This window comes from Pygocentrus nattereri, chromosome 6 (genome assembly GCF_015220715.1).
Source record: "Pygocentrus nattereri isolate fPygNat1 chromosome 6, fPygNat1.pri, whole genome shotgun sequence".
Taxonomy (NCBI): domain Eukaryota; kingdom Metazoa; phylum Chordata; class Actinopteri; order Characiformes; family Serrasalmidae; genus Pygocentrus; species Pygocentrus nattereri.
The window spans coordinates 9,104,701-9,124,603 of NC_051216.1; the positions used below are offsets into that span (position 1 = coordinate 9,104,701).

The window sequence follows — 19,903 nt, forward strand, 5'->3', positions numbered from 1 at the left end:
TGCAGAAAGCATTTAGTATCGACTGACCACTAAGCTATAAGCTGTCAAGATTTAATGATTTTCTGGTTAGCTTTAATCTGTCCAGTGGGAAACATACCATGTCAAGTACTTCAGCATGAGATATAGTAGACAGATTGTGATGTTTTTCAAGACTTTTCTTTAACCTCTTTCTGGAGGCCCTCTAGTGGCCGTTCTCCCGGCAGAATGGAAATCAAATTGGACATTTTTAATTAATGCTTTCCTCAGACTGTGTGTTGAGCTCCTAGTGAGCAATGAGGATTGGATGGGGTGGTGAGAACCTGCTGCAACAAAACACTGAACTCGCTTACACAAGAAGACAAAATTATTGTATAAAACACACAAAAATGTCCATCTTAATATATTTTATCAGATAAAAATGAGAGACCTCCAAAACCAGTGGAAATGGCATTATATGGCTACTATGTAAAATGACAAAAAATGTACTGGCCAGTAAATAAGACATCCATGTATCTTCCAACTCATACTGGATGTGCTTTTGTTGCAACCTCAATTTAAAAGTTGCTGTACATCACACTGAAACTGGGGTGTCCAAAGTTCAGCCCCAGGGTCAATTGTGGACCCCAATTGTGGCCATCCGGCGTACACGTTGCAAAAGTTCCTTTCACTTGACGGTGGAAGTAGTGCCTTAAACCTTCAATTAATTTACAATTAACCTTCAAATTAATTTACTAAAAGATGTTTAGTCACACACAGGGCAGCTGATTACAGTGCAGTTCTAAGAGTAATGGAATAACTTATTCATCAAGAGCCAAAACAAATGTGAGCCTCATATGTGAACAGACTATAATGAATTTAATATTAAAATACATTATGAAAACTAGTATGGCCATTGCAATAAATATTCAAGGGACAAGAATGCAACAAAATCAGGACAAATTCCACAGTTTGTACAATTAAAGTCACTTGTTTTGTATGTTTGTTTGTTCATATTTTGACCATAGAATATTTAAAGCAATTCATAAATAATATTTTGACACAGAATGACCTGGGGAATGTTAATAGGGTCCATTCTGGCCCCTTTAAAAAAGGTTCGGACATCTCTGCACTAAACAGTTGGTGATGTGTTAACAGCCCATTCCTGTCAAAGCAGGCGGTTCATCACCACATTCGGTGAAAAAATGCACCAGATTCTCTGATGATGGGCAGAAGTTCGGCGTGCAAGGCTAACTTTAAATAAGAAAGGAACCTGATTACTCAGATCTCATTCCCCTGCTGTTATTGATTTGCGATCAGGTGTCAATCAGAGGAGGATGGGTTCCCCTTTTGAGTCTTGGTTCCTCTCAAGGTTAGGGAGATGTTCTATATAAATAAACTTTGACTTGACTTGAACTTCCTACCTACACCGCAGCCTGTGTCTTGCACGTATATCATGTACATTTCACGAAAAGCTGCAGTGCTGTTTCAGATGGTTTTGACTGAAGCAGAAAAGAAGCCGTTCTTCACACCAATGACAACTGGCATGTGTTCTCTCAGCGTGGTACCGTTTATCCTTTTAGCGCCCCCCCTCAGCACTATGGCACCTCGTTCAGAGTGAAAGGTCATGCCTGATTACTGTGTGCTGACTTTGTCGTCTGTGTATTTTGTAAGCTTTCTCATATAACGGCATGTACTGTAATCAGATGTGACCTTTCATTTTGAGTAAGGTGCCAGAGTGCTTGTAGGTAAAAGTGTTTAATTGTAAGAACAAGAATTGCCATGACTTTTTTTTGCCTAACATTTGTTTTATTTGTACAACATACATGGCGTACAGTATCACACTACAGGCAGATGTATATGTACGTTCAGTAGTATGTGTGGATAGATTTTATATATATATATATATATATATATATATATATATATATATATATATATTTATATAAAACTTCTAAAAAAATGATTCCAGTCATAAAACTTTCCCTTTTTTCATTATACAGTTATATATATATATATAACTGTATAATATAAATGATGTGCAGTTAAAGATGAAAAAAGGGAAAGTTTTATGACTGGAATCATTTTTCAGCATTATGGTTTAGCCAAATCCTATCAAACCAAGCTTCTCATCAGCGATCCTTTATGAGAGCTTTGCGAAAGGACGCTTAAACTCTGCCGCCAGAGGAGTGATGGTGTGTGCATGTCCATGGTGGCCACAGTAAAGCATCTCCAAACGTTTAATCAGGGCTACAATGTCTTGTCTCAGTGTATAAAAGATTGATGAGGCTTCCTTTACTGTTGGATGCACTGTTATATTTCCAGAGTGAGTTACAAGCCCATTCTGAGCACAGCTGGGATCAGCAGGGGATTATTACTGATCTATTTCATCTAGTTTTGTTGATTTTCACTTGATAGTGAAAATAATAACACATCCTTTTCAGAGGACACACATAAATATTACCTAAATATATTTTTTCGTATTAGAATAAATGCAACAACAGCATTAAGTCCTCACACTAAAGGGTAGAAATAGCCACGTTTTTGTGTCGGCGCTAAAGAGTTAATCAGTTCTAAAATGCAGATGTACGGTCCGATAGCGGTCAACAAATGTCTCCTTCATGGCTGTTACCAATAATGATAGTAATGAATCACGGAGACTGATATGATTCATTTGAAATCTAATGTAGGTTGTATCAAAAAAAAAAATCAAAAATGTGTAATTAACTAAATAGCTCCATAAAACATGAATCAAGGACACACAGTGTCACTCGCACAAAGCACCACTCTTTTGAAGCATTTAAAAAGCTTTTTGAGTGCTGACAGCTCCCTCTTGTTTAGCCTGCAGCATGCGAGTAAGTGAGTGAGCAAGTGAATGAGACACAGTTCAGGCTCATGAGGTGCTTCATATTTATAAATGACAATTAATTGGACAATAGTGTCTTTTATAAGTGGTTAGGTGTCAGAGGTGTGCATACATCACTAAAGATATTTTTCAATCAGCAGGTTAAAACTACTAGGTGGCTTCACAAAGCATTGCTAGGGAATCCCAGGTGGTTGCTAAAGTGTTGCCAGGCCATGGCTATAGTATCCCAGGTGATTGCTAAAGGTGTTGCTAGGCCTTGGCTGTGGTGTTCCAGGTGGTTGCTAAGGTTTTGCTAGGCCTTTGCTATGTTATCCCAGGTTTTGCTAGGCCATGGCTATGGTATCCCAGGTGGTTGCTAAGGTGTTGCTAGGCCATGGTTGTGGTATCCCAGGTGGTTGGGAACGCATTGCCAGGCTTTTGCAGTGGTTATCCCAGGTGATCGCTATGAGGGTCAGTATGATGTCTTTTGTGACATCATTTGTGGCAGTTTTTCATTTTTAACTTCTCAACATTTTTTTCCTTTGGGGGGGAAAATAGTTGGAATGAACATGTTCATTGGCAAGTGCAAGTCTCAAAAGCACAAGCATGCTATTCCCATGTAGACTCCATGATCCTGAGAAGTTTTGTGGTCCTGGCTTGAAAACTGTGACCTGTGATAAATGGCTGAAAAAAAGCATAGAATAATAATACTAAGAAGAAAAACAGGTTAAGCCGACAAAATGACATTGGATCCCATTATGAACCAGACTGATAATCAGTGGAGCCCCACTGCAAACTTTTGTTTGTGAAGAAAGTCAGTTCAATGCCAGAGCAGCTTGCAGACGCCTTTACCCTTTCCATATAATGCCCCTCATCTCTACATCCTCTGCATAATCACACACCTCATCAATTGTCTGAGTCTGCCGTGTTGACTGTTTGTTGTCTACTGACCCCTAACTGGCAGGAATAGATGAGGATCGATCGGTTAAGTCCTTTGGCTTACTTTGTTCACCGGCTGCTGAAAGCCAGCAGGCCATAAATACCTCATTCCGCCTAGCTGTGAGCGCTTCCGTGGCGGCGTGTGGTGCCGTGGGCTATTTTTTCCCACTCAGCCCTGCCCAACTTATGTTTAACTTATGCCTACATCAGGACCGGCCATATGGCTCACCAGCCCAGTGACCGGCCTGCCTCTCATTTACAGGGACAGCGCTCTCTCGTGCATTCACCTGTGGCCGTGAGGATGATTAATTGGAGTGTACCGGATTATTGGCTTCATTGAGCTCTGGACTGCAGACCTCAGATAATTGTGCTGAGCAGCCACAGAGCACATTCGGAGTCCCTCATTTTTTTCCCTTTTCACAGGCTTTGGCACCAGAAGGATTTACTTATCCTGACGTTATTGTTGTTGTTATCATTGAACTGCAGGAGAAAAACAAGTTTTTGGCCCAACAGGGATTTTCAGGTGTAGCAGATAATCAGTGCATGGCGGTGTATGGTGGGGGGCGGGTTGGGGGGCTCGGGGGGTTGGCAGACAGTCCATGTGAGCTGCTATAAATAAACCAGCACACAAGATTACCAGGCCTAGATCATATCCAGAGCCTCAACAACAAACAAACTAGCTGAAATCTTTAAAACAGTCAGGAATGTGGACATATCATATTTAATGTATATTTTGAGCAGATTAAAGACATTTTAGACCCAAAGGCTAATGCTTAAATGCTTAAATTTTATATCTAAAAAAATGCCAGATTCTGAAATTGATGTCTGTGTATGAATTTATTTTTAAAACACAAACGAAGGGCTAAAGTTTCAGTTTATATAAAGGTCCATATCATAAAAAAGCTGCTTTTAAATAAAAGTGTTGAATTTTATATGCAAACAAAGCTACAAAAAACATACCACTCGCTTCCCAGCCTTTGTAGTCCATACATGGAAACTAAACTGCCAAAAGAACTTGTTTGAATTAATTTGTTTTTGTGATGTCATTAAAAAAAAACAACACATTTACGCATCACTGTACAAAGAAAAAATGAGCATCTCCAAAATGGTAACTTTACAGGAGAGGGCAAAAACGCCCTTAACTTTTAATATAAGTTAATATAAAGAGATCTTATTCTAATTGATTTTGTTCCATTTCTATTGGTCCGATCATCATGAAATTTTCACACATTGTGAAGGAGAACTGCTGTGTGCAAATAATGTAGAAAAATAAAAATCAATAAAAATGGAGGCACCTGTTTTTCTTTGGACAGTGATGATATAGCCCCTCATTCTGTGTGATGACTGGCAATCAGGAACATCAGTCTTGTTTTACTTCATTTACATGCATGTCAGTTCAGAGCTTCAGACGCTGTAACAGCCCATTCTGCTAAAGAAGTTCATCACAGACAGAAGACTTCTACAGTAGCACTGTGATGAAGTTTGATGGGATGCTCTGAGCATTAAAAGGACAACCATATGGTGAGCTCTGATGTCGAACCTGTCCTAGATATACTCAACGTGACAATGAAAAATACATCGATATTTAGATCTATTGAACTTTTAAAATGGCAGCTCTTGTACTGAAGAGTATGGGCATATTTTAAAAATAGATCAGCATAAGACTGTTCCATAGATTTGATCAATATTTCAAATCAATATTTGATGATGTATTGATTCAATGCTTAGACATTCTGGCCACTCAGGCACCATTTAAGGTGGAATGGAAAAATTAGAACAAGAAGCTGGCGAATGTGAAGCGACTTCAGCATCGTAAAAAGTTAAACTCTGGGAGAAATTTTTACAAGAAACTACATTTGCAGAAAAGTTTCCTGCCAGAGATGTGAGAAAAGTGGCTATAGCTGAGCTAAAGCAGAGCAAAGTAAGTCTGCGTTTTCATTTATATTATATTTGTTAGCCTACGTTCATGCATGAGCACATACTGAGATATATTAACAGCCAAAATGAAAGATGGACATAAAATATTGTGGCTCCAAAGGTGGTTTGAATTTTATTGAAAGGACAAAATGGCTCTACTTAACATTTGAGTTGTGACCTCTGGCTTAGACAATGCTGGGCTACTTCACTGAAATGGCAGCATTTTATTTATTTTACTGCATTCTCTGAAATGCAAATCCAGGTACAGTTGTAGAATCTACAACTCATTAATATGTATACCGTTGCTGTCTGAACAAAACCTTGTATTTCCAAAATCATGACTTTACAGGAGAAGGAGAAAACGTAATTTATATGTGGCCAGATTTTATTGATCCATCCCACATGTAATTTTCGCCCAAGGCAAAGGTTTAGTAGACCTTTCAAATTATTGAACAACATAAAAAAATTACAAAAATGAAAAGTACGTTTATTTAAACATAAACTGATCAACAGAAAATATCGGCCCAGATTTCCACTACTAGTGCCTCCCTATTTCCTAATGTTTTTGTCTTGCTAGTTATTCTAAAAACGTGGGAAAATGTGTAGAAACCTTCCGTGAGGAAGTACGTGACTTTAGACTGGTGCTGTATGGATGCGCTATGTTAAAGTGAACGAGGGCCAAATCAGAGCGAGTCGTGACGCGCCTGTTAGTCAGGTCGATTCAGATCCGTATCTGAGAGTGATTTATTGCTTGGATACCTTGACAGGTGGTATAGATTTACCCCCATTACTCGGAACGCTCTGAACACATGAGTTTACACACACTAATGGTCTGTCAAAGGGCAAAACCAAAACACTCCCATGGTTGCAGTGCTGGACTGTCATCCTGCTTGCAACTGTTTATGTATTGTGCAGTGCAGCTACAGGGCATTTATTAGCTGGCTGACCAGACAACAACCTCTAGTTTGACCTTAGTCCAAGTAAACAACCTGCACATTCTGACAAATCAGTTTCGAAAACATGCTGACAGGAAAACATCTCAATTTAAAAGAATGTGCTTCAACTGTCGCACAATGACAGCCTCCTGTTGCTTTGTTAGCTGCTATTTAACCATTTAGACGAAGCTATTACTGTCATTTTGCTATACTATTTAAATGTATTACATAATAACACTATATATTTAGTTAAATACATGTAAATTTATTTTACATTGTCTTATTAACATATTTGAGTCTACATTTCTGACTTTTTCTGTTTATTTCCATGTCAAATATTGACAAAATAAGCATTGACTAAACAGCATTACCTCATCCAATTGAGGTATTGATTGAATGATATCGATTTGAAGGTTCAGGACCTGCACTTTTAACAGAAATTCTTTGCTTCCTTTCTTTGTTTCAATGAGTTGTGAGTTGTAAGATATAATTCTAATAAAATGACATCATGCTTTTTTTATTGCTGCCAATAAAATTTTACTAGTTCTTCAAAACTGCTGCAGTATGTTATCACTTACATGCAAACAAAGTCAGCCAGAGTTGTTTCTTGTGAATGGCTTATTGGTGGTGATAGGAACCAGGAGTTATAAAGTCTACAACACACATACATCCTTTTTTTTACTATCCAAAACCACCAGTGGACCTAACACTCCCTCTATGTACCCCTGAGCCTAGCACGTGTTTTAAAAAATCATATTCGTATTTCTGCAGTTATCTGATTATTCAAACGGTCATGTGAACAGCATACTCTGATAATCAGGCGTCTCAGTGCATGTAGACTCTGACTCTGATTTCTTTCGGATTTCTCAGTCTGCACATGTGCAAAAACAGACGGCAGAACCGGAAATAAGCGAACAGCTACATGTTTGACAAATTGAAGGATTTAAATATTTTTCATCTTCATCTAGATGATGTATGTTTGTATTTTCAGGTAAAGTGGCTCAACGTTTTAAACAAGCAAACAAAAAAAGCCGCAGCATGAAGTTTGAGTGTTACGTTACGTTTACGCCACGTCTCGTTCTGTGAGTTTATTGGCTGATTGGAAAGCAGAAATCTGATTACTGCTTGAGTTTCCCCATTATCTGAATACTCCAGTGCATGTACATGCATTGATTGGGTTGCTGACAATGATTTTCGGCAGTTATCAGTTTATTAAGTGCATGAAAATGCTCTCATTGTTATAAGTAACAGCCAATGTATTCATAGCCATTGTAAATACAGCTTTCTGTGGTAGGTTTTAGAAGCATTAAGTGCTTCAGACATCTGGTTTCTATCACCACCACTAAGCCGGTAACAGTGTAATTCACTTCAAAGCACTTTAAATGACTCTGTTTACATCTTAACTGTTTAATTATTTAGAAATGTTGAAAAATCTGTGGAATTCATATTTAAGGTCCCAAACATAGAAGAAACCTAGGCAGGGAGTAGTAAACTTGTATTGTTTTGGGAGAGTGGTCTTATGACTTTGTTGTCATGGAACTAATTGGCTTTAGTGTGACTCGCAGTGACTGCTGATTAGGAGTTTAAAGCTTCGGATCGCCTCTTTTCTTTCCTTACCTCCATTTGGCTGCCAAGCAGAGAAAGATTTACTGGCACAGGTGAAGTGACCATGCCCTGTACTTTGGACCGAATCTCCTCGCTGATTGATTCAGATAATAAGAAGTGTGAGTCAGGTTTCTGGCCACAAGTCCAAGTCATATCTGCAGTGTCCTCTGGGTCATTCTTTAACTAACGTGGATTGTTCTGCACATGAGCTCCTCGCTCTACTTGAATCAGTCCATCTTTGAATAAAGGTGAAATTTTGTAGTGATGACGAAGGGGTGAGTGTTAAAGTGATTCACTAGTTACAGATTTACAAATGTTAAACATTGCGTCACACTATTGATAACACTAGGTTTCAGCACCACAGCTGGATTCAATGTTTACTGTATTAATAACCCGTTCATTGCTTAGGTGACTAAGATTCTTTGTGTAAGCGCAACACATAATCCTAGAAATCGATTTATTATTTATTTGACTGCCCTTGATTTTATATTTTCCAGTCAACATAACCATGAAGTACTAGTTATTTACTTTTCAGGAGATATTTCTGAGGAGATTAGATGATAACTGAGTTTATAGGGAAGGAGAACGTCAAAGGAAAATAAGTGGAAACATAACAGTTTCCAAAACTGGAGTTGAAGAGCTGGTAGACACCAAAACTGTCCCCATCAGATGAACAGCACTTAAAGCTTTCATCTCTGAGAGGGAGGAGAAAACCAAGCTGCTTCAGATCTGAAAACATCCACAGGTGTTTCTGTCCATCCTTCCACTGTGAGAAGACCACTCAGCGCTGTGGGTCTGAAAGGATGTCTAACTGTTCAAGAAGAACCTCACAGAGAAAAGGAGACGGACATGTCAAACAAAAGCTGATCAATGGAGTGACCACCCCTGAGTCTGAGTCCAGACCTCAACATCACTGAAAGTGTTTAGATGCAAAGATTTTTGCCAATCTGATTGAACACATCCTGGTTATAGATTAAGACTGAGGTGTTTATTCTCACTCAGCTCAACAATCTGATGAAAATCTCTGTTTACATGCTCACTACAAGTATTCCGATCCAAAATTACACACATGCATGGAGAACCACTTAGTGTAGACGTTACCATGACAACGAGCATCACGTGAGTCCAGACAGAGTGAGATGAGCAGCAGTGAGCAGTGCTTGTGTTTTTAATTGCTCTAAAATGATGTCAGACTCAGGAAAACGTCCTTCACATGTCCTTATTAAAGAAGGCCGAGAGGAAGACGTCGTGTTCTGAGACACATAAGCTGGACGTCCGTCCCACCGCCGTCTTTTAAAGATCAGAGGATGAACTTCGTCTCCTCTGCAGTCCAGTTTCTGCTCCACCACGTTGGACAGTATAAACTTTAACTATGACGTGACGCACATGCAGAACATACTTAAACTTTCCGATAGGGAATGTAATCAGATACAGGCGTTTACATGATTATTCTTCTATTTAACGGATTATTTACAGGATTACTCACGTCATTCAATTGGATCGAAACTGTATTCCAAATGGCCTCAGTTGGACGTATTCCACTCCGATCAAGTTGTTAGTCAGATTATTAATGGATTATCAGGCTGCATGTAAACGTGGCTACTAAATGTGCTTAGTGAGAAGCAGAACATGCAACCAACATTTAAGAACTTTGGAGATGTGGAAAATATCCCTGCAGTTTTCTTTGAGAACCTGAAAGTGAGTCTCCTGGAAAGAATGGAAACTGAAATAAAGGCCAAGAGTTGCTACAATAAATACTGAACAATCTGATACATTTCAAAGTTGTTGCATCTTCTGTGTAGTTTTCTTTCGAATATGCATGTTTCCTGCTTTTTTCTTGACACTGAAAAATGAATAGCTTGTGCTTAATGATCATTTTGACCAGACATTAAAATGAATGAAGTGCTGTATAATCAGTCACTGATCAACTGGATTCTAGGTCATTTCCAGCTAGGATAGCCCTGAAGTCTCTCGGATATAAAAGGGTCAAATCAGCGCCTCTTACGGAGCTCAAAATGAAGCAGGGCTGTGTCCCGGCTGTGAGCCACCTCAGCATGAACGATGAACTTGGCCCAAAACCAGGGTTGCATATTTGAGCCCATTATCCAAATTGAGGGTGTGTGTGGGCTGAGTGACCAGGCGGAGCAAAACACTCCTGCTTGGCCAAAAAACAGCTGGCGGTGGAAATTTTAGTGTTTGAAAAACGTGTCTGTGCCTTCCGCTCCAGACTATGACATATTTCTGGGAGCTGTGCAGAAGTGGCTTCTGGCCTGAACAAACCTCATTCAGATGCATTGTGAAGAGATGCACATAAATAGTGGCAATTTATTTGCATGCGGCTCAGGGGAAGTGCTGAGCTGCCTTGTCCTGTGAAAGGAGGGCTCGTCTTGTTCTGGGACACTGCGGGAAAACAGCACACCTACAGCATGAAACATCAGGCCTAATCACAACAGTGGAACCAAAGGAAACAGCATTATTATATCAATAATACATATTATATTATGTATGCAGTTTAATAGGTATATTAAAAAATTCAACTTGCTTGTTTAAGGTGGTTAAGGTGGTAGTAAATTCTGGCCCCTGCAGATGACGTTGCACAAGGATGATCAGGTTATAAATACCTGCAGGGTGTGTAATGGAATTCATAGATTGAGAAAAGGTGGTACAGGGCAGGTACAGTCTTGTTCAATGTGTGGAAAATTGGTCGGAAAGCAGATGTTAAGGAGATGATAATGATTGGCAAAAAGGAGTGATTGTATTTGAGTGTGCCAAAGGCAAAGGTGTGAAGGTGGTAGCTGTATTTGTGGGTGTATCGAAGCATACAGCCATACGGATTGACCAGCAGTGGCAAAAAGCCCAGTCTACAGATAATTCTCTTCAGAAGTGTGGCAGAAAGATGAAACTGATGGGCCATTTAAGGTGGGATAAAAATTGATAAAGGCAGTTCTGGAGAAAATACAGACATTTGGAGCTTCTAAAAAACTATAGCATATATTTTTCTCTTGTTTTATCAGTTTCACGGTGACCCTGTGAATAGTGAGCTCTGGTGTAGAGCTCCTGGTCTTTTTCATGTCAGCCCACTGATTAGGCTGCCACTCATTTTCAGTCATTGACATATCTAGGACTTCCAGAAGGCCCGTAGTAACCTTTTTTCATGATATTGGTCCCAATTATTGGAAATCAAAACATGATTGATTCCTTTGTCACTTTGTAATAATGCTTATAGTCAACCTAATGTGTTACCATTTCTAATAGGAGAGCTCGCTTAGCTATATCTGCCTAGAGACCACACTCTCAGAAAAGAAAGGTACTAAACTGTCACTGGGGCTGGACCCCTCTTGTCACTGGGGTGGGACCTTCAAGGGAACATCTCAGTAGCTTTAGTCAGGGAACATAACTGAACCATAATCCACTGAAATGATGTTCTAAGCTGTACTGACTCCACACGCCCCGCCTCGCCTCCAGGCTTTTATTCTACTGTTCTGTTTTAAAACATTTGGTGTTGAAAAGGTACAAATACCAACCTTTCACTTGGAAAATATATATTTAAGGTTCAACAACTGTACTATAGCACCACTGTTGTAGCTTTGAGGGAACATTTACACTGTTTGTACTTTGATGAACAAAAATGTACCTGCACAGAACCTTCATTTCTAACAGTGTATGGAGAAAATCAATTCCTGATTTGCACTCATCGTTTCAAGAATTTAACCCTTTTGTTTCCTTGCAGAAAGCAAGATAATATTACTTATTAACGAAAAATTACAGGCACGGAAAACTTTTAGTTCCCAGTAATCATTAGGCCTTCTCTGAAAGCTTAGAAGGCCCTGAGGGTTCCCCTTTAATTGAAGGTAATAGAACATGTCTCTTGTAAAAGAAAGCACATTATTGAGCTTCAAATACATGCAATTAATTGAAAAAATCATTCATTCAAAATATACACCAAAAATCTTTTTTACATGTAGGTTAAGATTGAGAGGCCCATTCCGCAAAGCATTCATTTTGAAGACTCAAGCAGGAGCAAACACCTTCCATCAATTTTCACACAAGTGTAAATCACAGAGGTGTAAATGCTGCTCAAGAAAATGAGAACCACATGTGTTTTATCCACTTACAGTGGAGGGTGTTCTGAGAGACTGCGCAGGGAATTGTGAGTTTAAAAAATAGTTATTTGGATGTGGAGCACTCTGGCAAATGGCAAAGTATATTTCCACTGCTCTACCTGAAGCACTATCAGAAAAATCAATCAGTAAGGACATCCTGTTTTGGCCTCCGTCTGAGACAGACTCTTTTTTCACCAAAGCAAGAAATGGGACAGATGTTCCCTCACTTTCTCCATCTGTTTTCATCCTCTCCAGCCAAAGTGTGTCTGGCTTCTCGAGCCAGAGACTAATTCTTTGTCTTATTCTGTCATCAGTGCTCTGAAAGCTTTGGAGAAGAGGTTTGCCCGTTCTACCCTTCAAAAGTTTGGAGACACCTGGCTTGCACTTGAATTCTGAAGTTGGCTTGAAAAGCCGCCTTACTTCTCTTCGTGATCTTCCTCTTCTTGTTCGTATTCTACGCTCAAAAAATACAACTTTTCTTGTTCTGCAGTTTTTGAGCTAGAACCACAAAACTTTGCAGGACTGTAGGACCTACACGTGAATACTGTGCTTGTGCTATTCTAAGCAATCCCATGTAAATGGTAGTTCAAAGACGATTTTTTTTTCCATAGGAAATGAATGGCTCAGTGTTCGGGACATCCGGGTCTAACTGCCACAAGTGATGTCCCAATGCACATCTCTCTCACACAGACACTCATACACAGTACACACAGACTCAAATGCGTACAGCCTACTGCACAACAATAACAGCACAAATAATGGATTTAAAGTAGCAGTGAATTTAAGGTCTCGGGAAATTTAAGACGGCTGTGAATTTAATGTGGCAGTAGATTTATAGTAGCAGTGAATTCAAACTGGCAGTGAATTTAAGGTATCGGTAAATTTACGGTTGCAGTGAATTTATAGTGGCAGTGTATTTAACGTATTAGTAAATTTAAGGTGGCAGTGAATTTAAGTGATGATTACATTTAAGGTGGCAGTGTATTTAAGGTAAAAGTTTAAGGAAGCTCCTGGCAGTGCATTGCCATCCCTCTTTGATACCAAAGCCTAGCAACATTTAAGCAACACTTTAGTAACCATCAATGGTCTTATACCATTTTAACATGTTAAGGTAATTAGCTGGCTTTTTCAAGCCATCAATCAAGTTCATTCACAAACTTTTCCTTTCTGGTTTTCATTGTTGTTTTTCAATTAAGTAAGATAATATACATGGAAAAAATTAGAATACGACAGCAACTAATTTATGGGGTATATTTATCCTCAAACCTCAGTTTCGTGTTTCTTAAAGTATCAAAGTGTCTTCCTTGATTTAAAGAGCAGTTTTGGCCTAAATATCAAAGCATATATCAAAACTCTGCAATACCTGGTAGTGCCCTTGGACAAGGCACCCCCCCACCCCGCCTCAAGTGGTGTTACTCTGCTGATCCCAGACTGGGAATAGTTAAGCAGAAGCATGACAGATCTGTCTTGCATGATCAATAAAATACAAAGTAATGCTGGTTAATCTTTAATGTGTTAAACTGACAACACAAACTCTCGTTTATAGTAGGAGGTAGGTGTTCCCAAACTTCTGATGGCCAGCGTACGCATCTGCACACTTGAGCAGGGCAGCCAACGGACTTTCTTTTAATGTTCCCCTCTGGGGGGCAGGCCTCTGACCGCATTTCAGCTGGTGTAGAGGAACGTAAATACAAATATCTGGGCCTTTGCTCAGAAAACATTCAATCTCCAGCAAAAGCAAACTTTGACAGCATGGGCCACATTGGGTTAATGTGTTTGGTTTCATTCTTCTGCTGAATAGTATCCACGCAGGGCGCCAGGAGATCTTTACACAAAGGAGAGGAAGGAGATGGCATGTCTGAGGGTTCCTGCCTTTCCAGAGCAGATGCTTAAGAAGGGTCAGCAAGGGTTGCTGGAGGATTATTTGTCTGGAGCACAAGAGAGTTTCAGAGCTGGATGCATATGAGGACCCTGAAGGTTAAGTGAATGTTTCAGGCAGCAGGAGGCTGTCAGTCAAACCGCAGACCATCTGTCCATCTGTCGGTTTGTAGTGTGGTCTCTCTTTATAGGCAAATCCTGACTGAGTATGCAGCAGGTAATGCACTGTAACTGGGATTTCACCACTAGGGAGGATCACTCTGATTAATGTGGATATTCAAGCATCTGACAGTTACTGTATGGATTCGAGATTCAAGTGTTTTATTGTCATATGCACAGCAGAAACAGGCAGTTACACTGTACGGTGAAATTCTTACTTACCTGTTCCTCCATTCACCAAATATAAATAAAATAATAAAATAGAAAATATAAGAATAACAGCCCTGCGATGGACTGGCGACCTGTCCAGGGTGTATCCTGCCTTCCGCCCGAAGACTGCTGGGATAGACTCCAGCACGTTGCAAGGAATAGATGTAAACAGTAAACAGTGCTGTGACAGCAGCAGTACAGCGTATGTAAGGTGCAGTTATTGAGTGCAAGGTCGGCCAAAAGTTAAACCAGTTCAGAATGGGAGGGGGGAAGAGGTGGTGAGTGAGGTGTTCAAAAGCCTGATGGCCTGTGAATAGAACCTGTTCATCAGTCTTGTAGTCCTGGACTTCACACTCCTGTAGCGTCTGCCTGAAGGTAGGAGTGTGAAGAGTCTGTGCTGGGGGGTGTGTACCGTCTCTGATGATGTTGTGGGCCCTCCTGATGACCCTGGCATGATAAGTGTCCTGTAGTGAAGGGAAGGCTGCTCCTGAGATGGACTGTGCAGTTTTGATCACACGCTGGAGAGCCTTTCAGTCCTGAGCAGTGCAGTTTCCATTCCAGGGACTCTCGATCATTCTCCTGTAGAAGGTGCTGAGAATTTTGGCTGCCGTGTTAAATTTCCTCAGCCTTCTCAGAAAGTGCAGTCGCTGCTGGGACTTCCTGATGATGAGGTGTGTGTTGTGAGACCAGGTGAGGTCCTTACTGATGTGGATGCCGAGGAATTTGAAGGTTTTTCACCCTCTCCATCTCTGTCTCACCAATGTACACCTGTAATTTCTGCTTTTGAACTATCGTTCTTGAGTGAGCTTCCTGCTCAGATAGACCTCCATCCACAAACACGACAAAATCAACCGTGTTTAATATTATCGTAAAGTTTTAAGTCTTGGCTCATGCAAATAGTGTCGTGTAGGGTTGGGCGTGAGAGCGACCGATTGGAGAAAATGCATGTGTGAGAGCCTGAAATCTTTGTGAAAAAGGCAAATCTGCCCCCCTTTCACGCAGCAATCATATTACCTCAATAATGTAAACTGGCCGTTTTAATATTTCAGGTTCACTGAGTGTAACAGTGATGTGAGGAAATGTGCAGAGGACTTTAAGAATGGCGTTACTGATGAATCGAATTCATTTCTCTGCGCTTGTTACACTGTTTTCTTTTTTCTTATGGTTTAGTTCACAACACCTAACCAACAATGCTGAATCGCTCCATGTTGTGCTGATTTGTAAATCTTTATATTACATTTATAAAGTAACTGCACATTTTACACATTACTAAAAAAAATCTGAAAGTTAGGGAACCAGAAGCTCACCGGTTCGACCCCCTGAGCCGACCGCACGTGACCGAAGTGCCCTTGAGCAAGACACCTGATCCCCAGCTGCTCCCTGGGTGCTGTGGATAGGGCTGCCCACCGCTCCAAGCAAGTGTGCCCACTGCCCCCTAGTGTGTGTGTTCACTGGTGTGTGTGTGGTTTGTCTGCACGAATAGGTTCTACAGTGAACTGGGCTGAGCCCCAGCTATTTACATGTCCAGCCATCATATTCTCCCATCTCTGTCACTATATAGTGGAAGGAAAGGGTTTATCTGCTTGTAAATTTCCACCAGGTGCATGATGGGAAATAAACTCAAAACTCTTGCAAATAGTGACCCGGGAAGAATCCCAGTCTTTGCAAAGTCATAGCCTGTGACTAAAAGCTGTGACATTGTCTTCAGGTGTGAGAAGGTGCCAGACTTCAGTCTTTACAGAGTCTTCTAGTGTGGTGTTAGCATTAGTGTGGATGCTGCTGTTCTGCAGTAAAGCGAGCTGCTGGAGTCAAATTTCACAGCACCGGTCAGGCTTTGTCAGGTCACATTCTGGCTTTAATTTCATGCCTATGCAGACGTATATCTGGGATTTGAACACGCAACCCTTGCATCACTCCACCAACTGTCACACTGACTTTTTGCAAGGCTTTTTGCAGGGCTACACACGTGATGGGAGATTTATGACACCAAAACAAACACGAATGATGTAAGACAAAAAGGGCTCAGACTTTTAAGAGAGAGGACTTCTAATGGGGACATGACATCAGTCGATGTTCACTGACTTCCCATGAAGCACTTTAACGAATACCCACATATCGATTTCATCGCTGGAATTCAGCTACTCTTGTACATCCCTGTCTTCAGCTTTAAAACTGTCCTTTGGCTATGAGCACTAATCTAACACTGTAGAGATTCTGCCTTAGTTGAGGTCCCTCATACTTTGAAGTCAGAGTGAATTAGTCATTACTGTTATTTTTCCGCTCACCCTGGGAACCGCGGACTGTGGGTGGTTTACTCTGATTTCAAGCGGGTTCAGAACACTGAGGGCAAAGTCGCGGCAGGCGGCGTATCTGCAGCCTTCCACTGCAGTTAAAATATATCTAAACAGCGTGAAGTCTTTGTTCTGTTGAAAGCAAATGTTCCTTTGAAATTCCCAGAAATCCAGAATCCCCCTTTATTATTTTCCTACAGAGCCCCAGGTTTGCAGCTAATAACTGACCCATATTATCCACCATTAATGAATTCCAAGCATGGCAGAATCATAATTTTGGCTTCCTTCACTGTCTCAGCAGATGGAGGGCAGCCTCACCTCCACATCTTCCACCACTCGTGTGCCCTGAAGAAGGATGAGGGCCCATGCAAGGCGTTAAAGGACAGATTCTACTTTGACATCGACACAGGTCGCTGTGAGCCGTTCGAGTTTGGAGGCTGCCAAGGCAATGCAAACAACTTTGAGACCTTGGAGGAGTGCGAAGAAATGTGCACGGTGAAAGGTAAGCGATTCCACCTCATTTGTGTTCAAGGGTGAATGTGCAGAAACAAGTGCAAGTCACCCCTTGTTAAGAGGAAACCTTGAGATTCAGAGAAATAGCCTTCAGTTGCATTCATTCCTTGAGGAGCTTCTTTTTCATTTAACAGTTGAATCAGTAAGGTAGCAGATGGGCTCACCTGCAGTTTGCCACAGCAACAGCTTTTCAGTCTGGCTGAGAGAAGAATATCTTGAGGGTGGTAAAATGTGACTTACACGCCATCGTAGGCGCAGCTGTGTACATAACACATTTTTATGGGTTTGTAGAGAGTTCACCGGCAGGGTGTTCCCTTCATTGTAATAAGCTCATAAAGAGTAATGACAAACATGACAAATATTGCACAACTCAGACCTGGTTACAGTGTAAACTGTGGTTGAGTGGAGGAAAACAAACCTTAAGTGATACTGATCAGGGAGGCTGATTCTGGTCCTGGAGGGCACACACTAAGCTGTCATACTCAGTTATATAAAGCAAAAATTATATTACCACCCTCATTTTTGCTTAAATGCGATCTTTCTGGCTCACTTTAGCGCGGGTAAGTGAACCGTATCTATCGTTACAGCCAATTTACACTGGACGCATTCCTGAAGCATTTTTTGATCATCAGAAACACTTCCATGGTGATCAGGGCTCACAAACTAGGTGCGGTTGCTCTGTTAGAGCAGTTCGTAAGAGCAAGTGAGAATGTTGCCGTCTGAACTGTGTGCACCATACGAACAGTGGTATTGATTAGTTTCAAATAGAGCTTTGTCTAAATGGACCAAAGGCAGAATGGACTGGCATCTCCTGTGTGCAATACTTATTTGGTTTCTGATGGTGTTTTGACACGTACATGTTTCATCATCTCTTCATAAGCTCTGAATTGATAACTTCAGAATATTTTACTTTCAGTTTTAAAACTGAATTTGAGATACAGCATATTTCCAAGAGAGGTTCAAGCACCACCGCGACCCTGAGGGAGAAGTGGCTCAGAAAATGTGTGTCTATATATTCAAAAGTATTCGCTCGTCTGGCTTCACACGTATATGAACTTGAGTGAGAGCCCATTCCTAATCCATAGGGCTTAATATGATGTCAGCCCACCCTTTGCAGCTATAACAGCTTCACCTCTTCTGGGAAGGCTTTCCACAAGGGTTAGGAGTCTGTTTATTTTTGACCGTTCTTCCAGAAGTGTATTTGTGAGGTCAGACACTGATGTTGGATGAGAAGGCCTGGCTCACAGTCTCTGATCTAATTCATCCCAAAGGGGTTCTGTCGGGTTGAGTTCAGGACTCTGTGCAGGCCAGTCAAGTTCTTCCACACCAAACTCGCTCATCCGTGTCTTTATGGACCTGCTTTGTGCACTGGTGTGCAGTCATGATGGAACAGGAAGGGGCCGTTCCCAAACTGTTCCCACAAAGTTGGGAGCATGAAATTGTCCAAAATCTCTTGGTGCTGAAGCTTTAAGAGTTCCTTTCACTGGAACTAAGGGGCCGAGCTCAACTCCTGAGAAACAACCCCACACCATAATCCCCCCTCCACCAAACTTTACACTTGGTACAATGTAGTGAGAAAAGTACCGTTCTCCTGGCAACCGCCAAACCCAGACTTGTCCATCAGATTGCCAGACGGAGAAGCGTGATTGGTCACTCCAGAGAACACGTCTCCACTGCTCTAGAGTCCAGTGGCGGCGCTTTACTCCACTGCATTCCACGCTTTGCATTGCGCTTGGTGATGTAAGGCTTGGATGCAGCTGCTCGGCCATGGAAACCCATTCCATGAAGCTCTCTACGCTGTTCTTGAGCTGATCTGAAGGCCACATGAAGTTTGGAGGTCTGTAGTGATTGACTCTGCAGAAAGTTGGTGACCTCTGCGCTCTATGCCCCTCAGCATCCGCTGACCCCTCTCTGTCATTTTACTTGGCCGACCACTTCGTGGCTGAGATGCTGTCGTTCCCAATCGCTTCCACTTTGTTATAATCCCACTGACAGTTGACTGTGGAATATTTAGTAGTGAGGAAATTTCACGACTGGACCTGTTGCACAGGTGGCATCCGATCACGGTACCACGCTGGAATTCCATTCTTTCACTAATGTCTGTAGAAGCAGTCTGCAGGCCTAGGGGCTCGGCTTTATACACCTGTGGCCATGGAAGTGACTGGAACACCTGAATTCAATGATTTGGGTGGGTGGGTGTATACATTTGGAAATATAGTGTATGTTTGAAGTCATTCTAAAATACAGGATATACACATTTGACTGCACACATAAATAATATTATGCATTGAGCTACTAAGGCTTCTCCATTTTGTAAAAGCAGTAAGCCACTTGAGGGTATTGCAGGGATTTCACGCGGCTTTGTGTTGTGCAAAACCGCAGTAATTCTCTCTAATGGAGTCTCGTGTTATTGCTGTAATAGCACAAGACTTACAAAATAAGACGTAAATAATACCAAGTCCAGACAGAACGGAAAACAGCGTGATTAAGAAAGTTGGGTTGACATAATCACAGTTACTGGACCTAAGCAGTCGTGGGCTGGAGGTTAGGGAG

General features: G+C 41.1%; 1 protein-coding gene across 3 annotated transcripts in view; it reads left to right on the plus strand.

The window, feature by feature from the left end:
- tfpia (tissue factor pathway inhibitor a) overlaps positions 1-19,903 on the plus strand; it is a 60,414-nt gene that overhangs the window by 20,951 nt on the left and 19,560 nt on the right. For 2 of the 3 annotated variants that reach the window (XM_017682792.2, XM_017682791.2), the window contains exon 2: positions 17,136-17,339. In XM_017682792.2, coding sequence (XP_017538281.1) covers positions 17,136-17,339 — 204 coding nt within the window. The remainder of the gene's footprint in view (positions 1-17,135; positions 17,340-19,903) is intronic. The other variant, XM_017682793.2, reaches the window with a different exon arrangement.